The sequence below is a fragment of the Ambystoma mexicanum genome, chromosome 7q (genome assembly GCF_040938575.1).
Source record: "Ambystoma mexicanum isolate Mex_15411 chromosome 7q, UKY_AmexF1_1, whole genome shotgun sequence".
NCBI lineage: Eukaryota > Metazoa > Chordata > Amphibia > Caudata > Ambystomatidae > Ambystoma > Ambystoma mexicanum.
In genome coordinates, this window is record NC_090941.1 from 1,087,548,925 (window position 1) to 1,087,572,389 (window position 23,465).

Below are 23,465 nucleotides of genomic sequence, written 5' to 3' on the forward strand. Positions count from 1 at the left end.
GTTTCAATGTGAAACCATGGACAGCTGTAGCCATCCAACAGCTGAGCATACACCTCCACCTATGCCAATGTGAAACCGTGGACAACGCTATCCATCCAACAGCTGAGAATACACCTCCACCTATGCCAATGTGAAACCGTGGACAGCGCTATCCATCCAACAGCTGAGCATACACCTCCACCTATGCCAATGTGAAACCATGGACAGCCCTTGCCATCCAACACCTAAGCATACACCTCCACCTATGTCAATGTGAAACCATGGACAGCCGCCCTAGCCATCCAACAGCCAAGGATACACCTCCACCTATACCAATGTGAAACCGTGGACAGCCCTAGCCATCCAAACACCTAAGCATACACCTCCACCTATGCCAATGTGAAACCATGGACAGCCCTAGCCATCCAACAGCTGAGCATACACCTCCACCTATGCCAATGTGAAACCGTGGACAGCCCTAGCCATCCAACACCTGAGCATACACCTCCACCTATGCCAATGTGAAACCGTGGACAGCCCTAGCCATCCAACAGCTGAGCATACACCTCCACCTATGCCAATGTGAAACCGTGGACAGCCCTAGCCATCCAACAGCTGAGCATACACCTCCACCTATGCCAATGTGAAACCGTGGACAGCGCTATCCATCCAACACCTGAGCATACACCTCCACCTATGCCAATGTGAAACCGTGGACAGCCCTAGCCATCCAACACCTGAGCATACACCTCCACCTATGCCAATGTGAAACCGTGGACAGCCCTAGCCATCCAACAGCTGAGCATACACCTCCACCTATGCCAATGTGAAACCGTGGACAGCGCTATCCATCCAACACCTGAGCATACACCTCCACCTATGCCAATTTGAAAAATAATATTAACCCCACTGCCTTTTTTGCGTACAAAGACTCTCTGCTTCATTTATTACCACCCTTATTCTGTCATATCTACTACACCAATCTAATTTCTTGTCTCCACTATCACCCTCAAAAGCTCTACATGACCCTCCAGGCTAGCACACTCCTCCTAAAAAACCACTACCAATCTACCTCTATCACAGCTGATTACTTTGCCTCCTGCTTCTCACTCAAAATCAAAAATATATGTGATGGCTTAACAACCCTTCTATCTGTCCCTGATCACCCCTCCTTATTTGCACTGCCTTTCTCTTCCTGCTCTTCTCTATCTCACTCCGCCCCTTCTCCCCGTGAACTCCTACCCAACCTCCGATCAGCCAATCCATCATGTGCACTCATTGACCCCTTTGCACCACAAACAATCAATGAACTTGCATCTATCACCTCCTCTCAACCATCCTCACCTTTCAATCTCTCTCCCCCTCTTCTGACATGTTCTCTTCCTACTATATAAACATTGTCTTCCTCATTCTTTAGAATACCAATGCTGAGTCCATCAGCTCCTCTACCTACGGACCTGCCCCTGTTCTGCCCCACCACTTCTAACTCCCAGAGAGAGCTGTCTTTACCTGCATTTTCAGGTACCTTAAGGACCGCTCTTTCTGGGACTCCTTATAATCAGGATTAGAGAGCAAGCACTCCACCGAAATAGCACTTAATCATGTCTCCACTAGTCTAACCGCAGCTCACCCCTACCAACTATCCCTCATTCTAATCCTACTTGATCTCTCTGCAGCCTTTGACAATATTGATCATCTCTTGTTCCTCCAAATATTATTTTCTGTTGGCTTTATTGGCACAATGCTCAGATGAATTTCCACCTACCTTTTTGACTGCCCGTTCTTCATTTCCTGGAATCTAAACACCCTGTCCCTCACTTACCTTCTTGTCAGTTTCCCCCAAAGAGCTGTCCATGCCCTACACTCCTCCCTGGGTAAGCACATCTTGCACTTTAGGTTTTGCAACCATCCCCGGATCATGTTCTTCTTTCCATCCTTGACGCAAGCCATCTCTCAAAACATCACCAGGTGTCTCACTGTCATCGATCACTGGATAGCATTACGCTGCCTGACGATATCCTCAATCCTTCACCCAGTTCTCTCAACCTGGGAGTATTCCCTGACAGCGGCATTAAACTCCAACGGTTCAGCCATCTCTACATATGTCAAAATAAATCCCCTCAATATCAGAAATGTTCCCTCCCACACATCCTCCACCAAAATGGTAATCTCTACTCTTGTGATCAGTAAACTCGATAGCTGCTGAAGCGTTCTCCTTGGTCTCCCCCTCTACTCCTTCTCACCCCTTAACAAAGCCCTGATCTTCCATACTCGTACCCTCTACAACATAAACCATTCCTCCCCCTCTCTTCACACCACCACCATGCCAGCTGGCTTTCAGTGCAAAGTTGCACTCTATTAAAATTCCACCTTCTTGTCTTCAAATCCATCCAGCATCTTGCCACCCCCTGCCTTGCTGACTGTGTCACCCCGTTACCCATGAACCCTGTGTTCCTTCTCTCTCCTTAACCACTCCGGGCCCTGACCCGGCACCTCCTCCTGCTTTCACTCCTTCTCCTTACTTGCCCCCTTCACTGGAATTTACTCCACCCAGATATCCAAATGATCCTACTTCTTGAATGCTTCAAGACCAGACTCAATCTCCTCCTTCTTTTCGGCTGTAAGGGGCTCCCTCAGCTCTCAACAAATGACTCCAGTCTACCCAGGCCACAATACTCCATTACTATGTTGAGCTGTATATCTGTGATATAATGCGATATATCGTGGCAATAGGCCTTTGGTGTGCTATCTTAGTCTGTTACATGTTCCATGTCCCAGCTTTCGATATCCCATGACATATGAAAAATGTAGTCCTTTTGAAATCAGTTCCTTTCTGTGTAATCATTTGCTGTATTTCTTTCTTGCTTGTAATTTCTTATATTTTCTTATTGTTTTTACTTTTACTTCTATTGCTTTTATGATATGATAGGTTTTTTATAATGCGCTTAATACCCAGAGGTTTCTAAGTGCGGACCCGGGGATCGAACCTGTGGTGCTCTGTGTCATTTTGCTACCAAGGCGAGCCCCTGAGCTGTACTCCAGAGACAGTTTTTTTTTTTTGTTCTATCTTTAACTGTTGATTGGTGTGGTTTAATTTTGACTTTGTTCTTTTCTGCTTCAGATGTCCACATCAAGGTCCCTGTTGTGTGTGTGGCGCTGGAAGGAGGAAAAGGCACTTTGGATGTAAGTATTGCAGGGAGTGGATGTGCCACAGACAGAACTTGAAAATGTCTGCAAACCTTGCTGATTAGGAAATACAGCAGGACAAGCAACAAATAAAAGGTGAATGTGGAATGAAACAGAGCACAGGGACATTCAGGTGGCATTAGGAAAGAGGATAAAGAAGACCGCAGACAGTGCTGCAATAGGGCTGACCATGGGCAGGATTGGAGTGGAGATTACATAATGCATATGGCAGGTTGACTGTTGTTAGGTCAGTCAAAAGAGTACAATGTTAGCCCTTGAAGATGTTTGAGTGTGAGTACCCGAAGTGCAACCTTATTCTGGGTAAATTGCAGTGTGTACATGGTACAGAAAGAGGATTAAGTACAGATTGTTGCAGTAATCCAACCTGGACAACACTAATGCTCTAGGAGCTTCCACCTTACGTTGCATACTGAGGATGCAGAGGATGCATTGGAGCATGTGCAGGTGGAAGTAACACAATATGGCTGCCTCTCTGTGGCATGTCTGATGATGAAGGAAAAGCCCAAGTTCTTGCCTTCAATAAAGGGGATACGCTTGGGCCTATGATGGTGGGCTAGTGGACATGGAAGGCTGTAGTGCTGCTAGACCCAATTACGTAAACAATTGCATGATCAAATGAAGAGCATTTTGACATGAGCAGGTTGGGGCTAGAGTGGCAGAGAAGAGTGAAAAGGGGAACATGACTCCTGAGGGTGAGCCAGGCCTGAGACCTAATCCAGGCCCAAAGGTCTATCAACATCCCTGACACGGAGAGAGAGGGAGCCAGATCCCACGGCAGACTGGAGAGGTAAGAGGAGGCACTACTGAGATACAAGAAAAGGGTACTGGAGATTGTACTGGGGACATCCGCATAACCTGAAGACTGATTGGGGCGGCACAGACAGCTTAGCTGCAGCGTTTCTGGGGAGCGAAAGGTTATCAGGCCCAATGACACACGCCATCAAAAGGGCTGGGGCAATCAGCGCAGGGCCCCTATGCCGGCGCAGGAGATCGACACTGATCAGTGGAGCGAGGCGGTTTGTGAACACTCCACCTATGTAAAGAGGTTCTGAGGTTGACGACCCCAGAGACAGTGCTGCCGCTTGATGGATTATGGACCACTAAGCCTTGAACTAGTGGGGTGGCAGGAGGTGCTGGTGCAGCCCGGCTCATGGGGAAGGAGATGGAGAAGACGAAGGGTGCTATGAAAGACATGGGGGCCTCAGTGATCTGCAACAGGATGTCCAGACCATTTTACTGGAGGTAAAAGCATTCACGGCTGAGGTACAGTTGATCACGGGTGCCGTCAACGAACGTATCATGAAGGTGGAAGAGAAGTGCTAGAAAGCAACCAACGCTCACCGGACATCATAGAAGTAGGCATGGATGCGAGAATTAAAGAATTGTTAATCTGGGAAAGGGAAGCCAGAAGCAAACTGGACGATTTTGAGAACAGGGAGAGGAGGAATAATCTGAGAATTTGGAGGCTCACAGGAAAGGACACTGAATCGCCCCAAGAACTGGAACAACATCTGAGACAAATGTCGCAGAAGCTGCTCGACCCCACACACGAAAGAGAAATCCGGTTTGACAGGGTTGACAGAAGAGCAGGATCTGGAGAGGGGGTGTGATCAGTAGTGGTACGTGCCACTACTATAGGGACACATAAGAAATACTGCAGCATCCTGAGAAGTGGGCACAGATGAATATGAAGATTCTTTGATTAAAAACAATTCCAGGATCTCTCCTCTTACTTTGGATCAAAGGCTGAAGTGTAGACCCTTAACAATATGGCTCCAAGAAGAGGGGGGTGAGATATCGATGGAGATTCCCCTTTGCATTATCCTTTGAATATAAAGGTGAACAATATGAGATATAACAGAGGGAGGAGGCTAGCAAGCTCCATCAAGAGCTGCAGAAAGAGGGGTCACCAATAGATCGAGAAAGTCAATGCCAGCTCAGGGAGCAGTTTAAGAGTGCATTCGTACAACCGAAGGGTTGCAGAAGGGATGGCAGTGGATGATGATGATGATAGGTTACTTATAATGCGCTTAATACCCAGAGGTTTCTAAGCCGAGACCGGGGATCGAACCTGTGGTGCTCCATGTTATCTTGCTTCCCATGCGAGCACGTTGCCCCAGACCTATCTTCCCAAGACAAGTTCAACAAGAACTAAAAAGACTTGGGTCCCGCAACCGGCAGACCTGAGATGACGAATGGGCCTGGAGCATGGCAGGTCAACTAAACCTGAAGAACAGGAGGTGATAATGTTTGAAATGTCTTGGATAGAGAGGCTGCTGGCTGGAGGGTGGTTTTCTTGTTAACCTTGTGACCTAAAATGATCTGGGTGTCTCGAATTGGTAGGGTACATTGCTCTGACGGGTTATAGTTTGTTACACGTTTTGATGTTGATAATGAGGGGAAGGGAAGGGTGGGGGGAGTTAGATGGGGACAGGTGAATTTCTCATGCAAAAACGTTCCTTTTGCAAGCATGGTTCAGTATCTCCCCAGGGCATTTATGAAAGAGAGGTTTCTAATACAGGGGCGTGGTTGCGTTAAATGTTGCTACCTTAAATGTTGTGTTGTGGGGCTCACCTCCCCTAACAAGAGGTCATTAATGTATGCTATGTTTTGCAAAGCCAGACTGTTGCTGCTTTTCTTGCAGGAAACCCATTTTAGGCAGGGAGGTGAACGCCCATAGAAAGGGAAGGAAATAGGAGAAATGTATTGGGCCTAGCAAATGGATCATAAAAAAGCAGGAGTGGGGATTGTGCTTGCCAAATCCTTTCTGATGAAAGATATGCAGGTCAGGAGGGACTTTGGGGGGATGTTTCTTGTGCTCAAGGGACGTTTTGAGAGCGCAGTGATTACATTGGCCACGGTATATGCTCCAAATGCGGGCCAGATCCCATTCCTATGGAAAGCTTTCAATGTGCTAGAAGACTGGCCGGAGGGACGCACGCTACTGGGGGGAGACTTCAATATGTTTGCTGACCCCAAGGTAGATTGCTGGACAGCAAGAGGAGACGCGGGGTAGACAATTGAAAAGGGAAACAAGGAATTTGCATGCCTGATCAAGGAACATGATTGGATAGATGTATGGAAACCGAGACAAACACTAGAATAGATCTCCTGATTGTGCCTCAAGAACAGAAGGGGTGCGTTGCTTCACTCAGGGTGGAGACCGTTACGTGGTCTGACCACAAGATGGTCACTGCAATATAGCTGGAAGATAAAGGACGTAGGGGAAACCCGGCGTGGTGTTGCAATGAGGTCCTCCTTAGAGACCCGTTTTGAGGAATTCCAAGTAGAGATGGTCCACAGTTATTTTGAAACCAGTGATACGGGTGAGGTGCACATGAACACTGTGTGGGAGGCAGTGAAGGGCACAGTGAGGGGACTGCTCATTGCAGAGGGTCCCAGGAAAAAAAGGGGATGGGTACTAAATGAGAATCGATTAAGGGGTGAGATAAAGGGAATGAGAAGGTCTGCGACAGAGAGGGCTTGCTAAATGAAATGAGGGAAACGAGAAAGGAACTGCACTCACTCCTGAAGGGGGCATTTCTCTGCATCCTTGCAGTACAGAATGCAAGCGATGACACATGTACGCCAGTGGAAACATTCACCTGCCAGTCAAGCGAGGATGTACCCAGGGGTGGACTCCTGTTGTTGAAATTGTCGACAACCAAAGGGGGACTACTACCACATGTGGAGGGGGTACTCCCATATACAGAGATACTGGGGGGGAGGTACTCTCGTGGATAAAGGAACTGATGGGATCACAAGGAGGCTTTGACCATGGTTACTGCTATTTGGAGGAGGGGTGAGGATGATGAGGGGGGGATGAAATGGGCATATGGTATGCAACCTGTTGGTGGCTACCAGAAGCTGTATTGCTCAGTCCAGGACACGAAATAGTATCCCCAGAGAGAAAGAATGGTTCCAGAAGGTTAGAGCGATATATGATGTGGACTGTTAAACACACCTCCTAGATGCATCGAGGCAAGTATAGAGGGAGCCTGCCTCCCCTTTTTCACCAAATATGAAATGTAACCCGCCAGCGGGCAGAACCAAGCATTGTATCAGAATGTTTCAGGGAGTTGATATATAAGGAGTTACAAGTGAGTTGCACGAAGGATGGGTGGGGGTAAAAGGGGTTTTGATGTTTACAAGTGAAACATGTTGCTGGTTGTAACCTGTTGAAACGTTTGCACCAATATTCAGAAAACGATCATAAAATTTGATTTTGAAAACAAATGATTATAATATAATAGCAGTCACACATACAGGAAAGAGTCGTTTAGCGCAATAGCTGTTGGTGAAATCATTTAGCAGACTGTGCAGCATATTGTTCTAACCGCACACCATACGACAGATATAGAAATGAATGCTTATCCAAGAAACATTTATTTCTGATCCTTAATGTAATGACCCCCACTGCCTTTGGAGGGCACCTCATTGAAAGTATCAGAGGTTTAGAAGCAGTGACAGCACCAGGGGTCACACAGATGCACAATGGGGTTCCAAACACAAACGATTTACCAAAAATACACACATTTGGAAGTACATTAATGAACAATCCACTAAATTCAAGATTTTATTTTTCAAAATGTAAGCAGAACGTATCTGATAAAACCAGCCAAACTCCATTATGCTGGCCGCTCCACTAAATGTGATGAAGGAGTCATGCCTGGGACCAAATCCATAACACAATGCATCAATGTTTTATATGTATTTGCGATGTGCAAAACTATTAAGTGGTTATATGTGTATTAAATAAAATAAATAAATAAATAGCACAAGGTACTCAAAAGATGCCTCAGTTCTCAATGGGCCATATTGCTTCTGAACACATGTTAAGATGTTGGTGCAGAAAAGAAAGGTGCGCTGACGTCTGGGACCATTGACCAGTACCCTCTGTGCTTGCATTTCCTACCCAAGAGTCGAAGCCCTGCTCACTGCACAAGGATAATGCCTGTATAATTAATATAATACATATAAGCCTTATATCAACATCGTCCTTATCATCCATCTAATGTTTGTTCTCAAACATTGGACAAGAGACAAGACTGTCCTCGACCAAAGCAGCAAAGCAGTACCCTCATGCTCATTTCGTTTCTTTGTTCCTTAAAGGTTTTTTTTGAGTGGAATACCCCCAAAAACTTCAAACAAAATGGCGCCTACACATAATAAAATATACAATGACGCAGCACAATCCATATGGACATCTTTAATAAACTACCTATACGCCTTAAAAACGTTGGCTACAAATATTACATTCTTATTGATTTGTAATACAGCACTGGCTGATAAAAAAGAAAATGAGCAAAAAGAAAAAAGAATATACAAATGATTAAACATGCAAGAACATGCAAGTGCCGATTAGGCACTTTGTCAATAAACCCAATGAAATTGATTGGCCAGTGTGTCCCATCTCTGTCCTCTATGACATGTGTTCCCTACATAGCTTGCAGAAACGACACTGCTGTTTGGTGGGTGTGTAGGGCGTCAACGCAGAAGACACAATCCTAATTCCCTCTCTGGGTAATGTGCGTCTGAGACATTGTTACCTTATGCACAGGCACAATGGGCATTGGAACATAAAATGTGCTTCTGGGTCTTCTAGCCACCCCCTCTTCTTCTTCCCCCCTCCCCCTCCCCAGCACTATCTGAAATGTCGTTAGGCCTAGTACGATAGTCGCTTGGTTTGTTCCTCCCCTCCCTTTCTCCCTTGTCCTATCTCCTCCACTCCTCCCCTTACTTTCTTCTATGCACTTACTCTATCAGAATTATCCCTGGACCTAGAATGATAGCAACCTCATCTGTCTCCTCCCCCCTTACCGGTCCCCCCTCCCACCCTTCAGCACTATCTGAAATGTCGTCAGGCCTAGTACGATAGTCGTTTGTATTGTTCCTTCCCTCCCTTTCTGCACCCCTCTCCCTCACCTTTTGTTTTTCTCTGGCTCTACCAGAAATGTCGTCAGGCCTAGTACAGTAGTCGCCTGTCTGTTTCCATTTCCTTCCCACTCTCCCGCTCCCTTCCTTATCTATGCCTTAGCTCTTGCACATCTGAAATGTTGTCAGGCCGAGTACGATAGTTAATTTCCCATGCTTACTGATCATGGCCTGTAAGAATGACATTGTATTTTCCCTTGTTCCCTCCCTTGCCTTGAAGCGCTTTGAAACACATTGTGTACAGGCGCTATATAAATAAACATATCATATCATATCACCCTCCCAACCCAAAACAAAGAGCAATAGGGTTTTCCCGCCCTAGACCACTGCACGCAGTATATGCAGAAAAGCGTCAGATAACCAGACACAACTTCAGGCTCTGAACTGGATCTGAAAGGTCTGATCCAGTTCAAATGCTATTCTGGACAATTGTTAGATTGTATGTCTACAAGTCAGTGTTTGCCTCGGGCCCAATCATGGGATACCAACTCAGACCCAGTTATTATAATTCCCTTTTGCCCATGCAATATCCTGCATACAAATGCAATCATGGGGACGGGTTAAATTAGTACGCCCTGTGCCAGCCAGGGCCACCTTCACATGCACCCACCAAGGCCACTCTGTACTACCAGCTGTAGCAAGCACGACAATCAAAGCCTCTTTATATGGGCAACATTCTGGCATTGTGCATATCAGTATCCGTGGCAGCACAGGCTTGAGACAAAGTCTCTGGGATAATACTCTGGGAGGTTATAACATTAAACAATTAGTTAAAACGTTAATAAAAAAAGGCAGTCGACAATGTATCCAGACCGGATGCCTTCTCGGCTTTCCCTGCTGCTAGAACGAGCACCATTGCTTCCTGAAGCGAGGCCTACACTCAATAAATACCCTAAGAATAATAATAATATTAATGACGGTGCTAGTTACATTCCCCTAAGGGAAAGTGCCAACGGATCCTCTTGGACTATTGGACCAATCACTGCCTCACGGTTAATGGCCACCGGCTCCTCCCTATTACTACTGGCATTGTTTGACCTATGCAGAGCCCAAACATATTACAAGTACTGTTTTGCTGTGACCTGTGTCTCCTTCCTTTCTCAGGCCAGAGCTTCCCAACGTTACTCTTTCCCAGAAACGTATTGGGCCTTACTATTTGCAACGTCCAATTACTATTTTCCGGTTCTTCCTTTTTCCTAACTTTTCAATATTTATATTCAACCCACCAAAGTCTTATTTGCTGCTGATTGTCTAGAGTTCAAAGCTAGCATGAGAACCCCTTTCTTTTTTATTTTTTTTATTTTATTGTGCATTAGTCAATATTTTTTGACTGTTCACACATTGTAAGACAAAAGGCAAAAGAAAAAGAAATCAATTTAAAACAATTTACAACATAAAAAGTAAAGTAGAAAGAAAAGAAATTAAAAAAAGAAAAAGGAGTAAACAGTACAGTTACAACTATTAACAAATCACAATTCTTAATGACCGTCCAAATTCAAATCTCTTAAAATTCTGACCACTTCTGTGGTCAAGAATGTTTCATTGCTAGATGATAATCTGAGCCAAAATTCATCCGTGCCTAACCACCAAACATCATGAACAAATCTTTTAAGTCTAGCGACTCTCACATCCCAGGTGCCTAAACACCTAGATAACAAATGTTTTATCGTTTGGTGTTCTTTGGCCTCACATTTATCAAAACAATCATCAGATAGGACTTTGTCTGGTTTATAGTGATATTTTCGAATGCCATAGTTTCAAAGGGCAAAGTTTCAAATGAAAATGCGTCAAAAAAATGCATTTTTTATTTTTTTTAATGGGGGTTCCCCCCTACTCCCGTTTTTTTACCCCTTAACACCCATTTTAGTAATAAAAAAAACTAAACCTACAAACAAAATGCATTTTTTCGATGCATTTTTTTCGAAACTTTTGTCATTCGAAACTATGTTTTTGAAAAAATGACTGGATACCCTTTGTCTCTAACAGATCGAATTTCTGAAGTCAGGAGTATGTTCAATCTAAATCTTAGAAAGAGATCCCTTGCTCTCCCGTCGTGTCTTATTGAACAAACAGTCCTGTGTATTCTGACTCAAACCTTTTCATGTATAAACACACCATATGTAGGCATACAAAAGAGAACATTATATCACTTAGTTTATTAGCACTCTTGTGCATCTAGTTATAAATCTAAAATTGCGTGTGACGATTGACAGAAAAAGTAGAATGTGCAGATTTTCTAAGGATGTGACATCCATTGAGACGTTGAAGCGTCTTTTGACAATTGGTCCCCAAACGCTCCCATCTCGGTTTAAATAATTGAATATGTTTTTGTGTGACAGAAGGCCCTATAATCCAACTTGCTTTTGCAATGAAATGTTTTGTGGGGAGCAAGTATCATTGATTATTGCTGCAACGAGATGTATTGAAGAAATACTGAATTTGTCTTAGTGTAACAGATTTTATGACACGGAACACTGCAGCCAGGAAATTATTCCACTGACACTGAGGGTGGCGCACAATAAAACAAATGAAGCAGGAGACTAGGGAAAAAACCAAGTCACACAGCTGCTCTCCGTTGCACCCAACTTGGGTTGTGTGATTATAGGGTTCTTCAAAACTATATATGTTCAGTATGTAAATAGGTATTCAAAATTCAATGAGCACATTTTCAAAAGAAATGAGTCTTCGTTGTTTTACAACAATAATTTTTATTGAAAAAAATCTCAAGAAGCATCACTAATAAATTCTTAGTGAGGAAGCGGCTGACACATCTATTGTATACAACAGACTTAACATGCCAATGCATTTCGGAGAATCTTCTCCTTCATCAGGGCTAGTCTATAGTAACGTAAATGAATACATAACATCAATGCATTTTAACACAAATCCACATAATAGGTAAAGCAAATAGAAATGGTAGCACAAATGAAAATGGTAACATACCGTTTGCGGAAGGTTTAAAAAAATGAGTGGTTGGTTGTACAGAAAAAGGAAGAGAAAAGCCAAAGTATGAGGGACAATTTCATACGTAGTGTTAAAATAGGAAGAAAAAAAATTGCATCTATTACCTGTAGAATGTGTACAGCCTTAATCTAAGGCGAAGTAGTGTAGTGTCCGTACAAAAAACAGAGTGTGGTGTTCGAAATGGCCATCCGGTGTCTACAGGGCGGTAGGATCATGCCGCTCTGCGAAACGGATAAGGAATTCAAGATCAGTGGCAAGATTAAGTGGCAGGAGCCAGGTAATGAGAGTAGTGGTGGGAGCGTACCTGGTGATACACGGGTGGTCTGTCTGTCAACTCCTCGGCAGACGTGTGAATGCGGCCAGGGGCTGCTGTGTTTAACCGTTGCTAAGGCAACAATGCTCGTAAATGACACGTGACCGCATCACGTCTATGGAGAGGCGCGATGCGAGGGTTCTGTCAGAACACTGTTAGTGTAATCAGTGGATAGAAATGTACCTCAGCAATCATTAATATTATCAACTGCTGTGATGACAAGAATTGTGGTGGGTCAAAAAAATAAAAAGAAAATCAGGCGTTATCATGGAAATAAAAAGAAATACTCAGCATAAAATGTGCGAGGAAAAAGTACATAGCTTCCTACAAGCTACTAAACAGAAACATGTTAATGTAATGTAAATGTGCACCATGGTCATGGGCGGTGTCACCAACGGGTGGCACCTTGGGTCCCAGACATAAGGTCTGGGATCAGTGACAATGATGCTCAAAATTAGCAAAACCTTCCCTCGAGGGGAGTGAATAAGAATAGAATGATACAAGATGTACTGTACTGACAATATTGGGTGCTAATAATAGAGTCACAGACAGCGGGTCCGCAATCAAAGCGATGATAAGCCGTAGCTTGGCAGAGTTAAATCACGGGGAACATAAGATGTATTGCAAATACCGTACATTAAAGCAATCAACTGAAAAGCATATCAATGTGAATACATAATAGATCAAGATAGTAAGATGTGAATTAGTCCACATGTAATGGGATGCATAATAGATTAAAAAAGTGAATATGACAGGAAACACATCAAATTTCAAATATCACAATGATAGTCGATCTCTTCATTGAGAACATTCGGAGCCAGGCTACTGAGTTTATCGATCCAAAAATGTTCTCTCCTGTTGAGTTGTAAGCTCAAATCTTCATGTGGATTGTTTTTAGATAGAACTTCTACAATCAGAAACCTAATTTGTGTCAAGTTATGGCTCTTTTCAACCTAGTGGCGGGCTACTGCAGAGTTAGGGTTCGCATTATGGATACAGGAGCGATGTTCTTTCCAACGGGTTTTGGCTGTTCTGGTGGATTGGCCCACGTAATATTTCCCACATGGGCATTTGATGCCATATATAATGTTAGTACTGTTGCAAGTGCCAAAAGTTTTCAGGAATATCTTCTGCCTGTACATGGATGGTATATGGTGTTACCTTTGATAACCAAATTGCAGTTAGTGCAGTGAAGACAAGGGAATGTTCCAGTTCGCTGCATGGTTGGTTCTTTTGTTGGTGGTCTTGTGCGCACTAATTCATCCCGTAGGTTCCTACTTCTCTGGTAAGCGAACACCGGTAATTTGTCTAACAGATTCTGTACCCTTACATCATTCTTAAAGATACTCCAATGTTTCTTGATGGTATTTTTAATCTTGTTGCTCTGAATGGAGAATTTGGAAACATATACAGGTGATTTGAGTTCTCTCTTGGTTTTTTTTAGTGTTGGACAGTAGAGTATCCCGGTCGAGAATATTCACTCTTTGGGATGCTGAATCTTATTCTTCTTTCTTGTAGCCGCGTGCTAAGAATGTCTCTTTCATCTCAAATTGTTGTGCCAAACAGTCTTCTGGATCGCTGACAATCTTTTTGGCACATAATAGTTGGCTGTAAAGAAGGTTCTTGAGTAAGCTAGGTTGATGAAAGCTCAAACGGTGTAGTAGATTGTTGCAGTCAGTGTTCTTACAAAAAGGGAGGTACTGTAACTGGTTGGTCTCTTCTCTATTTTGACATCAAGGAAAGTGATCATATTGTGTGATATTTCTCTGGTGAATTGGATACGCCTGTCGATGTTGTTCAGATACTCAGAGAAGACGTTGAAAGATATCTCAGTGTCTGTGCAGATTCCAAAAATGTCGTCAATGTATCGTACCCAGAGGTGGATATTTTTGTTCCATTCCTGTTTGGTAAGTACATAATCAGTCTCAAACTTGTACATAAAGCAGTTCGCATATGTGGGTGCCATAGTGGCACCCATCGATGTTCCTGAAATCTGCAGAAAACACTGGTTGCGATACTGAAAGTAAGAGTTCTCAGCGATAAATTGGAGAAGGGTCAATATGAATTCTTTTTGTGCTTGAACATCGGATATTTGTAGTAGTAACCATTCAACAGATTCAATGCCAAGGTTGTGGGGTATGGATGTGTATAAACTCTTAACATCTATGATAAACATCAAGTGATCTTGTTGAAAAGTTATAGTATTGAGCTTCTGCAAAAAATGAGTGGTATCAGATATAGGTAGGGGTGTTCTGTATCAGCGGTTGCAGGAAGAAGTCGATGTAGACTCCAAGTGGTTGATTGATGCTGTCTATGCCTGCGACTATGAGTCTTCCAGGGGGTTTGCTAAGATCTTTATGAATTTTGGGTAATGTGTAAAAGTTCAGAATTCGGGGATGATTGTTGTTCAAATTTTTTCGAGTGTGTTCGTTGATCCAGTCAAGTTCCATGGCTTTGTCCAAAAGTGTTTCCAAATTCAGTTTGATAGAAATGGTGGGGTCATGATCCAGGGGAGCATATATAGTTCTGTCCTGTAATTGTCTCATGCACTCTTCATCATAATCAACAGTATTCATAATGACCAGAGCGCCTCCTTTGTCGGCTGGGCGGATGGTTATGCTTTTGTCGCTGTAGAGATCTCTAATGAGTTTCATCTCGTGGGGTTTAAGGTTCTTATGCAGCAGGATTTTGTAGCTGATTCGTTCAAGGTCTCTGGTGACAAGTTTCTGAAAGATGTCCATCGATGGTACTGTAATAGGTGGTATAAATCCACTTTGGCCCTGAACTCTTGGAAATCAGGGATGTTTCTAGGATCCTTATGGGTTTCCAATTCTTCGAAAAAGACCTTGAGTTTCTTGACAAACTTGTAAAATTCGATCTTGGAGTCGAATAGTGTCGTACTGTGTGTGGGTACAAAGCTAAGTCCTTTCTGTAATGTGTCTTCTTCTGGTTTGTTCAGTGTTCTATGGGAGATATTAATGACTACAATTTCCTTTGTTGCAATCTCGTTTGTGGTTTGTTTCTTAGATTTCCTCCTCCCCCTGCGGGTTCTTTTGGACGGGTGCCTAAAAAAGTCAAAGTTGAGGGTGTTTGTGCTGGATGACTGGTTGTGTAGTTGGAGTTACCAGTTGTATGTTCTGTTGTTTGTTCTGTGGAAGGCTCAGAATCTCTCTGTGCTTCTGAGTCAGAGCTGGATGTGTTGTCCGATGGATTCTTATAGAGCATTTTGGGTGCTACTGGTGCATATTTATCCATCCAAGTGTTTACTTCTTCATTAATATAATCATAAGTGTCACATTTGAATTTCTTGATTTTTTTTCTGTTGAAACTCAGTCTTGTAATCTTCGAGTTAAGTGTTGCTATCTGCCAAAATGGTATTGTATTCTTCCTTCCCCAGTGAGCCGACTACTTCTTTTTCAATGTCTAGAATTTCAGTGTTAAGGGAAGTCGGATTTTTGGAAAGCTCTTGAATGGTTAATAAAATCAGGTCCAGGGAGCATTTGTTCAAGATAGCCTCCCACTTTCGAACAAACTCTCTGCTCTCCTTGCATAGAGTTGGACGGAGTTGTATGCGTAAGCCTCTGGGGATTCGCTGGTTCTTAAAATAGCGACTCAATGTGATTGCATCCAGTTTCCTGTTGATCTCTTTGCGTATTAAATATTGTAACTGTTTGATCCATTTTGCTGGGTCTTTGGATGTGGTCCCATGTGTGCCAACGGACGTTTCACTAATCAATTCGAGAATTGCAGTCGCCTCCTCGGTTGAAAACCCTAGGGTTTCAGCGCATTTTGATGAAAGTCCTTCAATGTCTTCGAACAACATGTTAGTTCAAAGTAGGTATTGAAGTAAAAAAACTGTGTTCCTCCACTAGTGTGTGTCTCACAAAGGGAGAAAGAAGAAGCAAAAAATGGAGAAAGCGGGCATCACTTCGAAAAATCAGTTTGGATTCAATAATACAAATGTAGAAAAAAATAAAAATGATAACAATCTGACATTTTAAAAAAAATAAGCCTTTTTATTTTTATTTGAACCCTGGGTTCTTTCTTGAGAAGGTACCCAACCCATCTCACACCCACCTTAACAAATACCCTGTGTCGCAATGGACCATGAACCAGGCCGGTGTGTAACAGTGAAATATTTATTTATTTTTAGAATTCAATCAAATCACGGCAAACGAAATTAGGGCAGCAGCCACCGCGGTGTGGCAATACAAATGCAAAATCTTATAGTACAGTTAATTCAACGTTCTAACATCATCTACATAAACCTTTAATAGAAATGAAAACAAAAGCACTTTTTTTTCACAACCACAAATGGCACATAGGTTATGCACTCCCCTTGGAACAATTCCCCCAAACACCTGCTGACTAAATTCTGTGTGGATGGAAAGCAGTGGCGAGGAGTCCAAAAGAAGAGAGAAAAATTGATTTTTATATTCAACCCACCACCCCAGAATGGGAGGCCAAAAACAAAAAATGAAAACCCTCAAAGGAACAAATGGTATACTCAGATTTACTGGTTACTTATAGATCAGTTTACACTGGCGGTAGGTTCGCTAGGACAGAAATTTCTGTGGCCGCACTAAAGAGGCAAGGAAGCTTACAGGCTACTGAGCAGGGTACTAAAGCAACATGAACACAGGTGAGAAAATCAATTTTGGGCAGAGAACACAGCACCTGAAAACACACACGGCAGAATTGCAATTTCTTATTTCACACAGGCTTTAAACTGGCAAACAGCTAAGAAAATGGGATTAGCAGTCAAAATCGGAAATCATTTTTTGGGATGGGCAACAAAGGCACAGAACAGACAGGATACTGAGGGCATGGGATTACCCTTTATAGGATGATAGAATGGGTTTTTCTATAGGAAATGCAAATCGGATTTTAAGAACAGCAAAATACACAGGCCAATTCGGTTTTTGGTTGCAAGATGACTGGTTCTACTGATGCTATATTTTAATGACTATAATTATTTAAAGAAAGGCACTTGACATGAGGTGGTTGAGTTCGAATTGCAACCAGCTCGTCATGAATCTCTTTATAAGGGGATTCGTTAATTTATTTCAAATGATACTAGGGACTTACACAGATAACTGAAAGAATTAGAACAAAAATATGCTAACAGATATGGACTAACATAGATTCTTCTAGGGAAAGGGTAAACAGAGGATACTGACAATTTGGGATGTGACTAGGGATTTTATGGGATTTTAATAGGACTTGAACAGGATGCAAGGTAAAAGAGCGGGATATGCAGTTTTTGGGTACTGGGTGATATAATACGTACAAGGTACACTTGAGTTGGGTAATTTGGACAGCCAGCAAGGTCTCTGGACAGCGGGGCCAAGGATAAGGTCACTGGATTCTCATAAAGTGGATCAGCTGCCTCTCCTCTTTTCTCCCTGGGTTATTGGGTATGCCTGGATCTAGATGGGTGGTTCTGCCTGGATCTGGATGGTCCTGTCTGGATGGGATCAGCGCCTCTGGATCTGGCTTTGGAGTCTCGGAATCTTGAATGTTGAATATTGAATATCCATGTTTCTCCCTGTCTCCCTCTTAAATAGGCACAGTGACATCATAGAATTTACAATCTGGGGGAAGTACTCTGGACTTACCCCTCGAATGGGATAGGCCAGGCTACTTATGTCCCCATCTCCCTCTGGGCTGATTGGTTCAGGGGAAGTGACCTCATTTTATGTGTGTGCATTTTATGACTACCTTTGTCTCACAAGCCTACTTTTTTACAAAATGAGTTATGGAACAATAATCCATATTTACATTAGTCACAATCATAAAAAGCATATAGTCATATCCCATATTTCACAAGGAATTGGCCAGTCTGATCGCCAATTCTGTGGGATGTTGCATCGCCCTTTGGCACAATTTCACCGTTTCCAGGAGAAGCATAACATCTAAAATTCTGCAAATGGCTACATATATGCATACTAGTATTTGGCATATTTTCCCTAAGTTTAATGTCTGTGCCATTTATGCTTCAAACAGAAATGCATTTTTCCTGCCCTTCCAGTTCACCACATGCCAGAACGACACAGATGGTCTCATTGTGCTTGTCCAAAAATCACATAAAATAGTAGCATAATATTGAATTGTTGCTTATTTAGGGTGCTGGGCAAAATGTCTTGATGTACAACAGTTTTTTAAATCAATGGGCCAGATTAGTGCCTTGTGTGGGTGATCCTTCCACTCCCCCAGCCAAACTGTCTTCCTCCTATATCAGCCTGAACAAAGGGTTTTCATGACTCCCCTTTGAAGCCATCCAGTGGGTGCTGGGAGTGATTGTAGAGGAAATCACACCTCTGAGGCAAAACACAGGGCTTCACCCCCTTCCTTTGTCCTTGGGAGCAGTTCTGCCTGGCAGTCTGGGAGAACATGTAATTATCACACACTCAGGCCCATAAGAACAGAGCACATGCCCTTGCAGTATCAGTTCACTGGTAGGTGCAACATTAGCCTTTCTGCCAAGCTGGTTTCACAGAAATTCCTGGGCCTCAGCCAGGCTGATTTGTCTTTTTGGGGGAAAAAGAGCATAATATACACAGTGGTCTTTTGGGGGGAGGAAAGAGCATAATTTACATAGCTTTGCAGCCCCTCTCCCCACATATACACTTGTTTTTCTGTGTGAGCCACAGTATTATTTCACAATTAGTTTTCCAAATGTCATTTTCCTGCATTGCAACAGCATATTTACACATGTTCTTTTTCTCTCATGTAAATTTAACAAAATGTGGTTTCTGCTGCACACAGTTTCCTTTGCATTAACTTTCTGAAAGGCTTTTAAATGTATGGTCAGTTTCTGGACACAGAGATATGCTGAAAATAGTTTCTTGGTAATTGACACAAGGCAAGAGAGAGAGCCACGCTATAGCTTTCCTTGCAAGTAATTTGCGTGTGCTGATTCATTTCAAATGTAACTCCTAGCCGTGCAGAATTCTTTGCTCTTCATGGACTTTATAAAGGAAAACAATGCCGTTCTGGGAGGGATGGCCTTATTTTATGACATTCAAATGAAGTACACAGGCAGGGCTATGATTTAATAGAACAAAACTGTGTGATGTTTAATATGAAAGGAGGCACCAGTGCGATGCCGCCTTGAATGCAGGTCATTTTCTTTTGGTGCAGCCTTGAGTTTTTAAATGACCAAAGGGCAATGCAGAGCCATTCTGAATTTAAGTTATTTACTCTGGATTCATATGAAGGAAAACAAAATGCAGCCATTCTTGGGGTGGCTGTGTTCAAATCTCGCCCCACATGTGCTCAGCAGACAAAAGCACAGCTGTTTTTGGGCATTATTTCCAATGCAATTTTTGTTGTAGGGGGTTCTGCCTTAGACCTTTAATGCACCCCACATTAGTATGTTTTAATGTTTCTTTTTTCATTTTTTTTATTATGTAAAATGTTTGTATGCAACTGTGTAAGGTTTGCTGGAAGCTATGTGCACAAAAATAAAAAATTACCTCTCAGAGGTGGAAAATAAATAAATAAATAGATCTAAAAGAACTTTATAATTCATACAAAGTCAACTGTTTAAATACCAGACACATTCACGGGGAAGGAGAGAATGACATGCACATAAAGGGTAAAGTACTGCGCATACACAAATCCATTCATACAATGCACAGAAAATTACATAACTGTAGAAAAAATGTTTATCGTATAAACCCCTTTCCACTGTTGTATTGAAACCTAATGCTCACCTGTATACGTCAATGTGCATGTTTCAACCCCATTAGAAACAATTGTCAGGGATATTCATCATGGCTCACAATCCCATATGAATGTATGTCACAAAGATTTGTTTAATCCAAGCCATCAATATCATTTACCTGCTAAATATGACTCTATCATTGTTATTGTTATTGTTATTTTGCATTTATATAGCACCTTATATACCATTGGTATGGTCTGAAGGCGCTGGTAGGTTGAACGCCCTTGGGAACCGAGGTTCGGGTCAGTGGAGCGATTCGAGAGAGTCAAAGGTGCGTGTGCGCACCAGGTATGTGTGCAGCTGGTGCGGAATTTCTGTGGTAGCTGCTTCCTAGCGATAGGTGTGGTGGTTGAGGAATCAGGGGTATGTGTTCGGTCTGGCAGGAGTTATCCAGTCCGGGTGAGGCAGCGTTAGGCCTGACGAGAACGCCTGGCTGGGGGTGAGAAACCAGCAATGTTTACTTAGAGTGATGGGGAGTGAGCGGCGGATGTTGATATGAGAACAGTTATACCGAATGGTGTCATAGTATCTCTGTGTTCTACTTGAGTGGTGGTGTAAGGAGAGAGTAAGCGTGGGGTGTGAAGTGAAGTATGCTCTTACCACAGTTCCTTGTGTTCCACATCAAAGTCTGCACATCACGCAACCCATTGGTCCCAGGCATTTAAAAATTTCTGAGTATATAAAATGTAATTGTAATACAAAATGTTTGCATAAGCCCCCATCGTTTACTCCAAACTATCTCATCAGATTTACATCATTATGCAGGTAGATACACTTGAAAGGAACCATCATAATTGACACTCATATAAGAGAAACATCTTAATCATATTGACTTCCATGTTTTCTCAACCAGTCTTAACTGATTGTTCTTTAAAATAAAAAATAAAAAAGTTAATCTCTTCTTATCTTCATAGTCACCTAAAACTAATGAGACCAATGTTCATGTTGCTAAACTCCACTACCATAACGTTATAACCCGTCAATAAAAAAACAGCTTACTTGATCTTATTACGTAGCCGTTCGTCAACTCGAGACAACTTTCTTCTTACTTCTTCTGGTGTTTATCAGTATCATTCGAAAACACTGCAGCACCATTCAAGACTTCTGCATCCTGCACCCGTTGCGAACACGACTTTTCATTCATGTTCTATGTCCCAATGTTAAAGAGAAATTCTCACCATGTCCATGGACGCATCTACAAAAGACTAGACCGACAATGTTCTGCACAGCTAGTATGGTAGCCATAATGGTGGTCTGTGTCTTGTAATAACATATGTACTATGAGTTATATTTCACTACACCCAGGGAAGGGCAATCAACAAATCAGGTGGTGGCAGTGAGAATATACTTCGCACCCCGCTCTATCCAGCCATGCGAGGCCCTTCCCCGGATGCCACCCTCTTGACTGGGGAGGCAACAGGAAGCCTGTTCATGTTGCCTACCCACGTCCCCACCCCTTCTTCCCCCCCAAGAGATGCTGCTACCTTTGCCCTCCCCCTCTCTCCCTCCCCATTTACCTGTTCCAGAGCTTTGTGCTCCGGTCCCAGCACTCGCTGCCATGAAAATGGAAAAGGGACTAAGTCCCTTTTCCTGTGGAGGCAGATATCTGTTTTTTCCGGGAGATCGGGCTTGTGCAATATGCGTAGAGCCCATCACCTGAAAATATAAATTAAACTATTTGTACCCCGGACAAACCCCAGGCTGTGAATAGCTATCACGCACCCAAGTCGAGGGTGCATACATGGACGGTAACAGCCTGCAGCCCTCGCTGAGGCCCTTGCTTAGCTCAGGCCTGCCTAGGCATGGACCGGCGGGTTGTTACTGGCCATGTGCACCCCCTTACTCAGGCATAGTTGCTACATTAATTTATATGGTAAAAACCTCACTTGATTAATACATACTTCCTAATAGTGTATCACAATGACAGAAAAGTATACCAGAAAAGCATGTGTGTCTCTGTTCACAACAGACACTTATTAACTGAACAAGGTCATGCTACTGTGCCACAATTAAGCTTGGATCTATTAGTGCATTCTTCACGTTCAACACTCCCGTTCACAATACTATCTCTAATATTCCAGTACATTTTTCAGTCCATCTCACCTGAGTGTGTTGTCCACCATGCCTATCATTGTTTATGCTGGGGATAGGAAACACAGTCAGTCACATGTTAGACAATGGTATTAATCAGTGAGGCAGTTGGTTACATTTCCAGAATTCCAGACTGAAATAGAGCAAGCCATTTGTCCGGCTGATCCCTTTGTGAGATCGGTGATGGCACAGTAATTTAGGTGCTGGGCTTGAGCCTCCAGAAATCCATTAGGGAGGGGGAACAATCGATCATAATGTTAAGCTTTTGACATATGATTGCTTATGTGAAGAGGCTGAGATCAAATATAATGTGGAGAATGTACTTCTCTACATCCAATAAGGCAAGGGTCTGACATGGAATTGGGCCACTCAAAGGGATCTGACAAGCTTGTGGGGATGGGATTTTAAAGCACTGGTAGGGCTTGAGTTGGAGTGAGTCTAGCACTAGATCACTGCCTAAGAGAGGCTGGTGGGATGCGGACAGTGCCAGCAAGGGACAGTGAAGAGCCTTTGGAAACAGGTACAGAAAGTATCTGGCCAATATGCTGGGAACCCTTATTATCTATCAGTGCAAAGAGTGAGAATTTGGGAATTTTGTAACTGGAATAGTGTCTCCTGAAGTAGTGATGTTTGTTCAAACCATCATCCAGTGTATTGAAAAGCTGCATGCATTTGTATGCATTTTCTTTTGCATTATCTTAACTTTCAGCAGTGTGATTTTAAAGTCATCAAGGGTGTTATTTCCAATGCTTGTAAACATTTCTTTTTATAGGCAATAACTTTGACTTTTTTATATAATAGTCTTTTTCACTGATTTTTATTATTTTTTTAGGTTACAGTGCAGGTTTATGTTAACGTGTTGTGATCTAGGCATTGTGTGGCATACAAAGAGATATGCAAATCTATGACTTTTTCATTGAAAATTATCACAAACACCAAAACAATTGGCTTTACCGATGGTTGTTCATTTGCCCGCTTGCACTTAACAAAATGGCATGTAAAGTTACAACCATTTATTTGTCAATGCAAATCTATTGGCTTGTCAATACCGTTATCACATAATTATTAGGCAGTGATTGGTCTTAGATATTGAAGCTACGACTGTTTGTCAATGAACAACTACAAACACCAAAAACCATTGGGTTTGCCAAAGATAGTTACTTGACATATTTGTATACAACCATACAACCATTTATTTATCAATGAAAAAACGATTGAATTTGACAATGTTTATTTTGTACATTTTTA

At 42.7% G+C, this 23,465-nt stretch overlaps 1 protein-coding gene across 3 annotated transcripts in view; it reads left to right on the forward strand.

Moving 5' to 3' along the window:
• The window catches only part of LOC138528635 (transient receptor potential cation channel subfamily M member 2-like), a 613,775-nt gene that overhangs the window by 227,014 nt on the left and 363,296 nt on the right, over positions 1-23,465 (forward strand). For all 3 annotated transcript variants that reach the window (XR_011284191.1, XM_069640449.1, XM_069640451.1), the window contains exon 6: positions 3,101-3,162. Coding sequence is in view for 2 of the 3 variants with exons in the window: in XM_069640449.1 (XP_069496550.1) it covers positions 3,101-3,162 (62 nt within the window). In the remaining variant the exon portion in view is untranslated. The remainder of the gene's footprint in view (positions 1-3,100; positions 3,163-23,465) is intronic.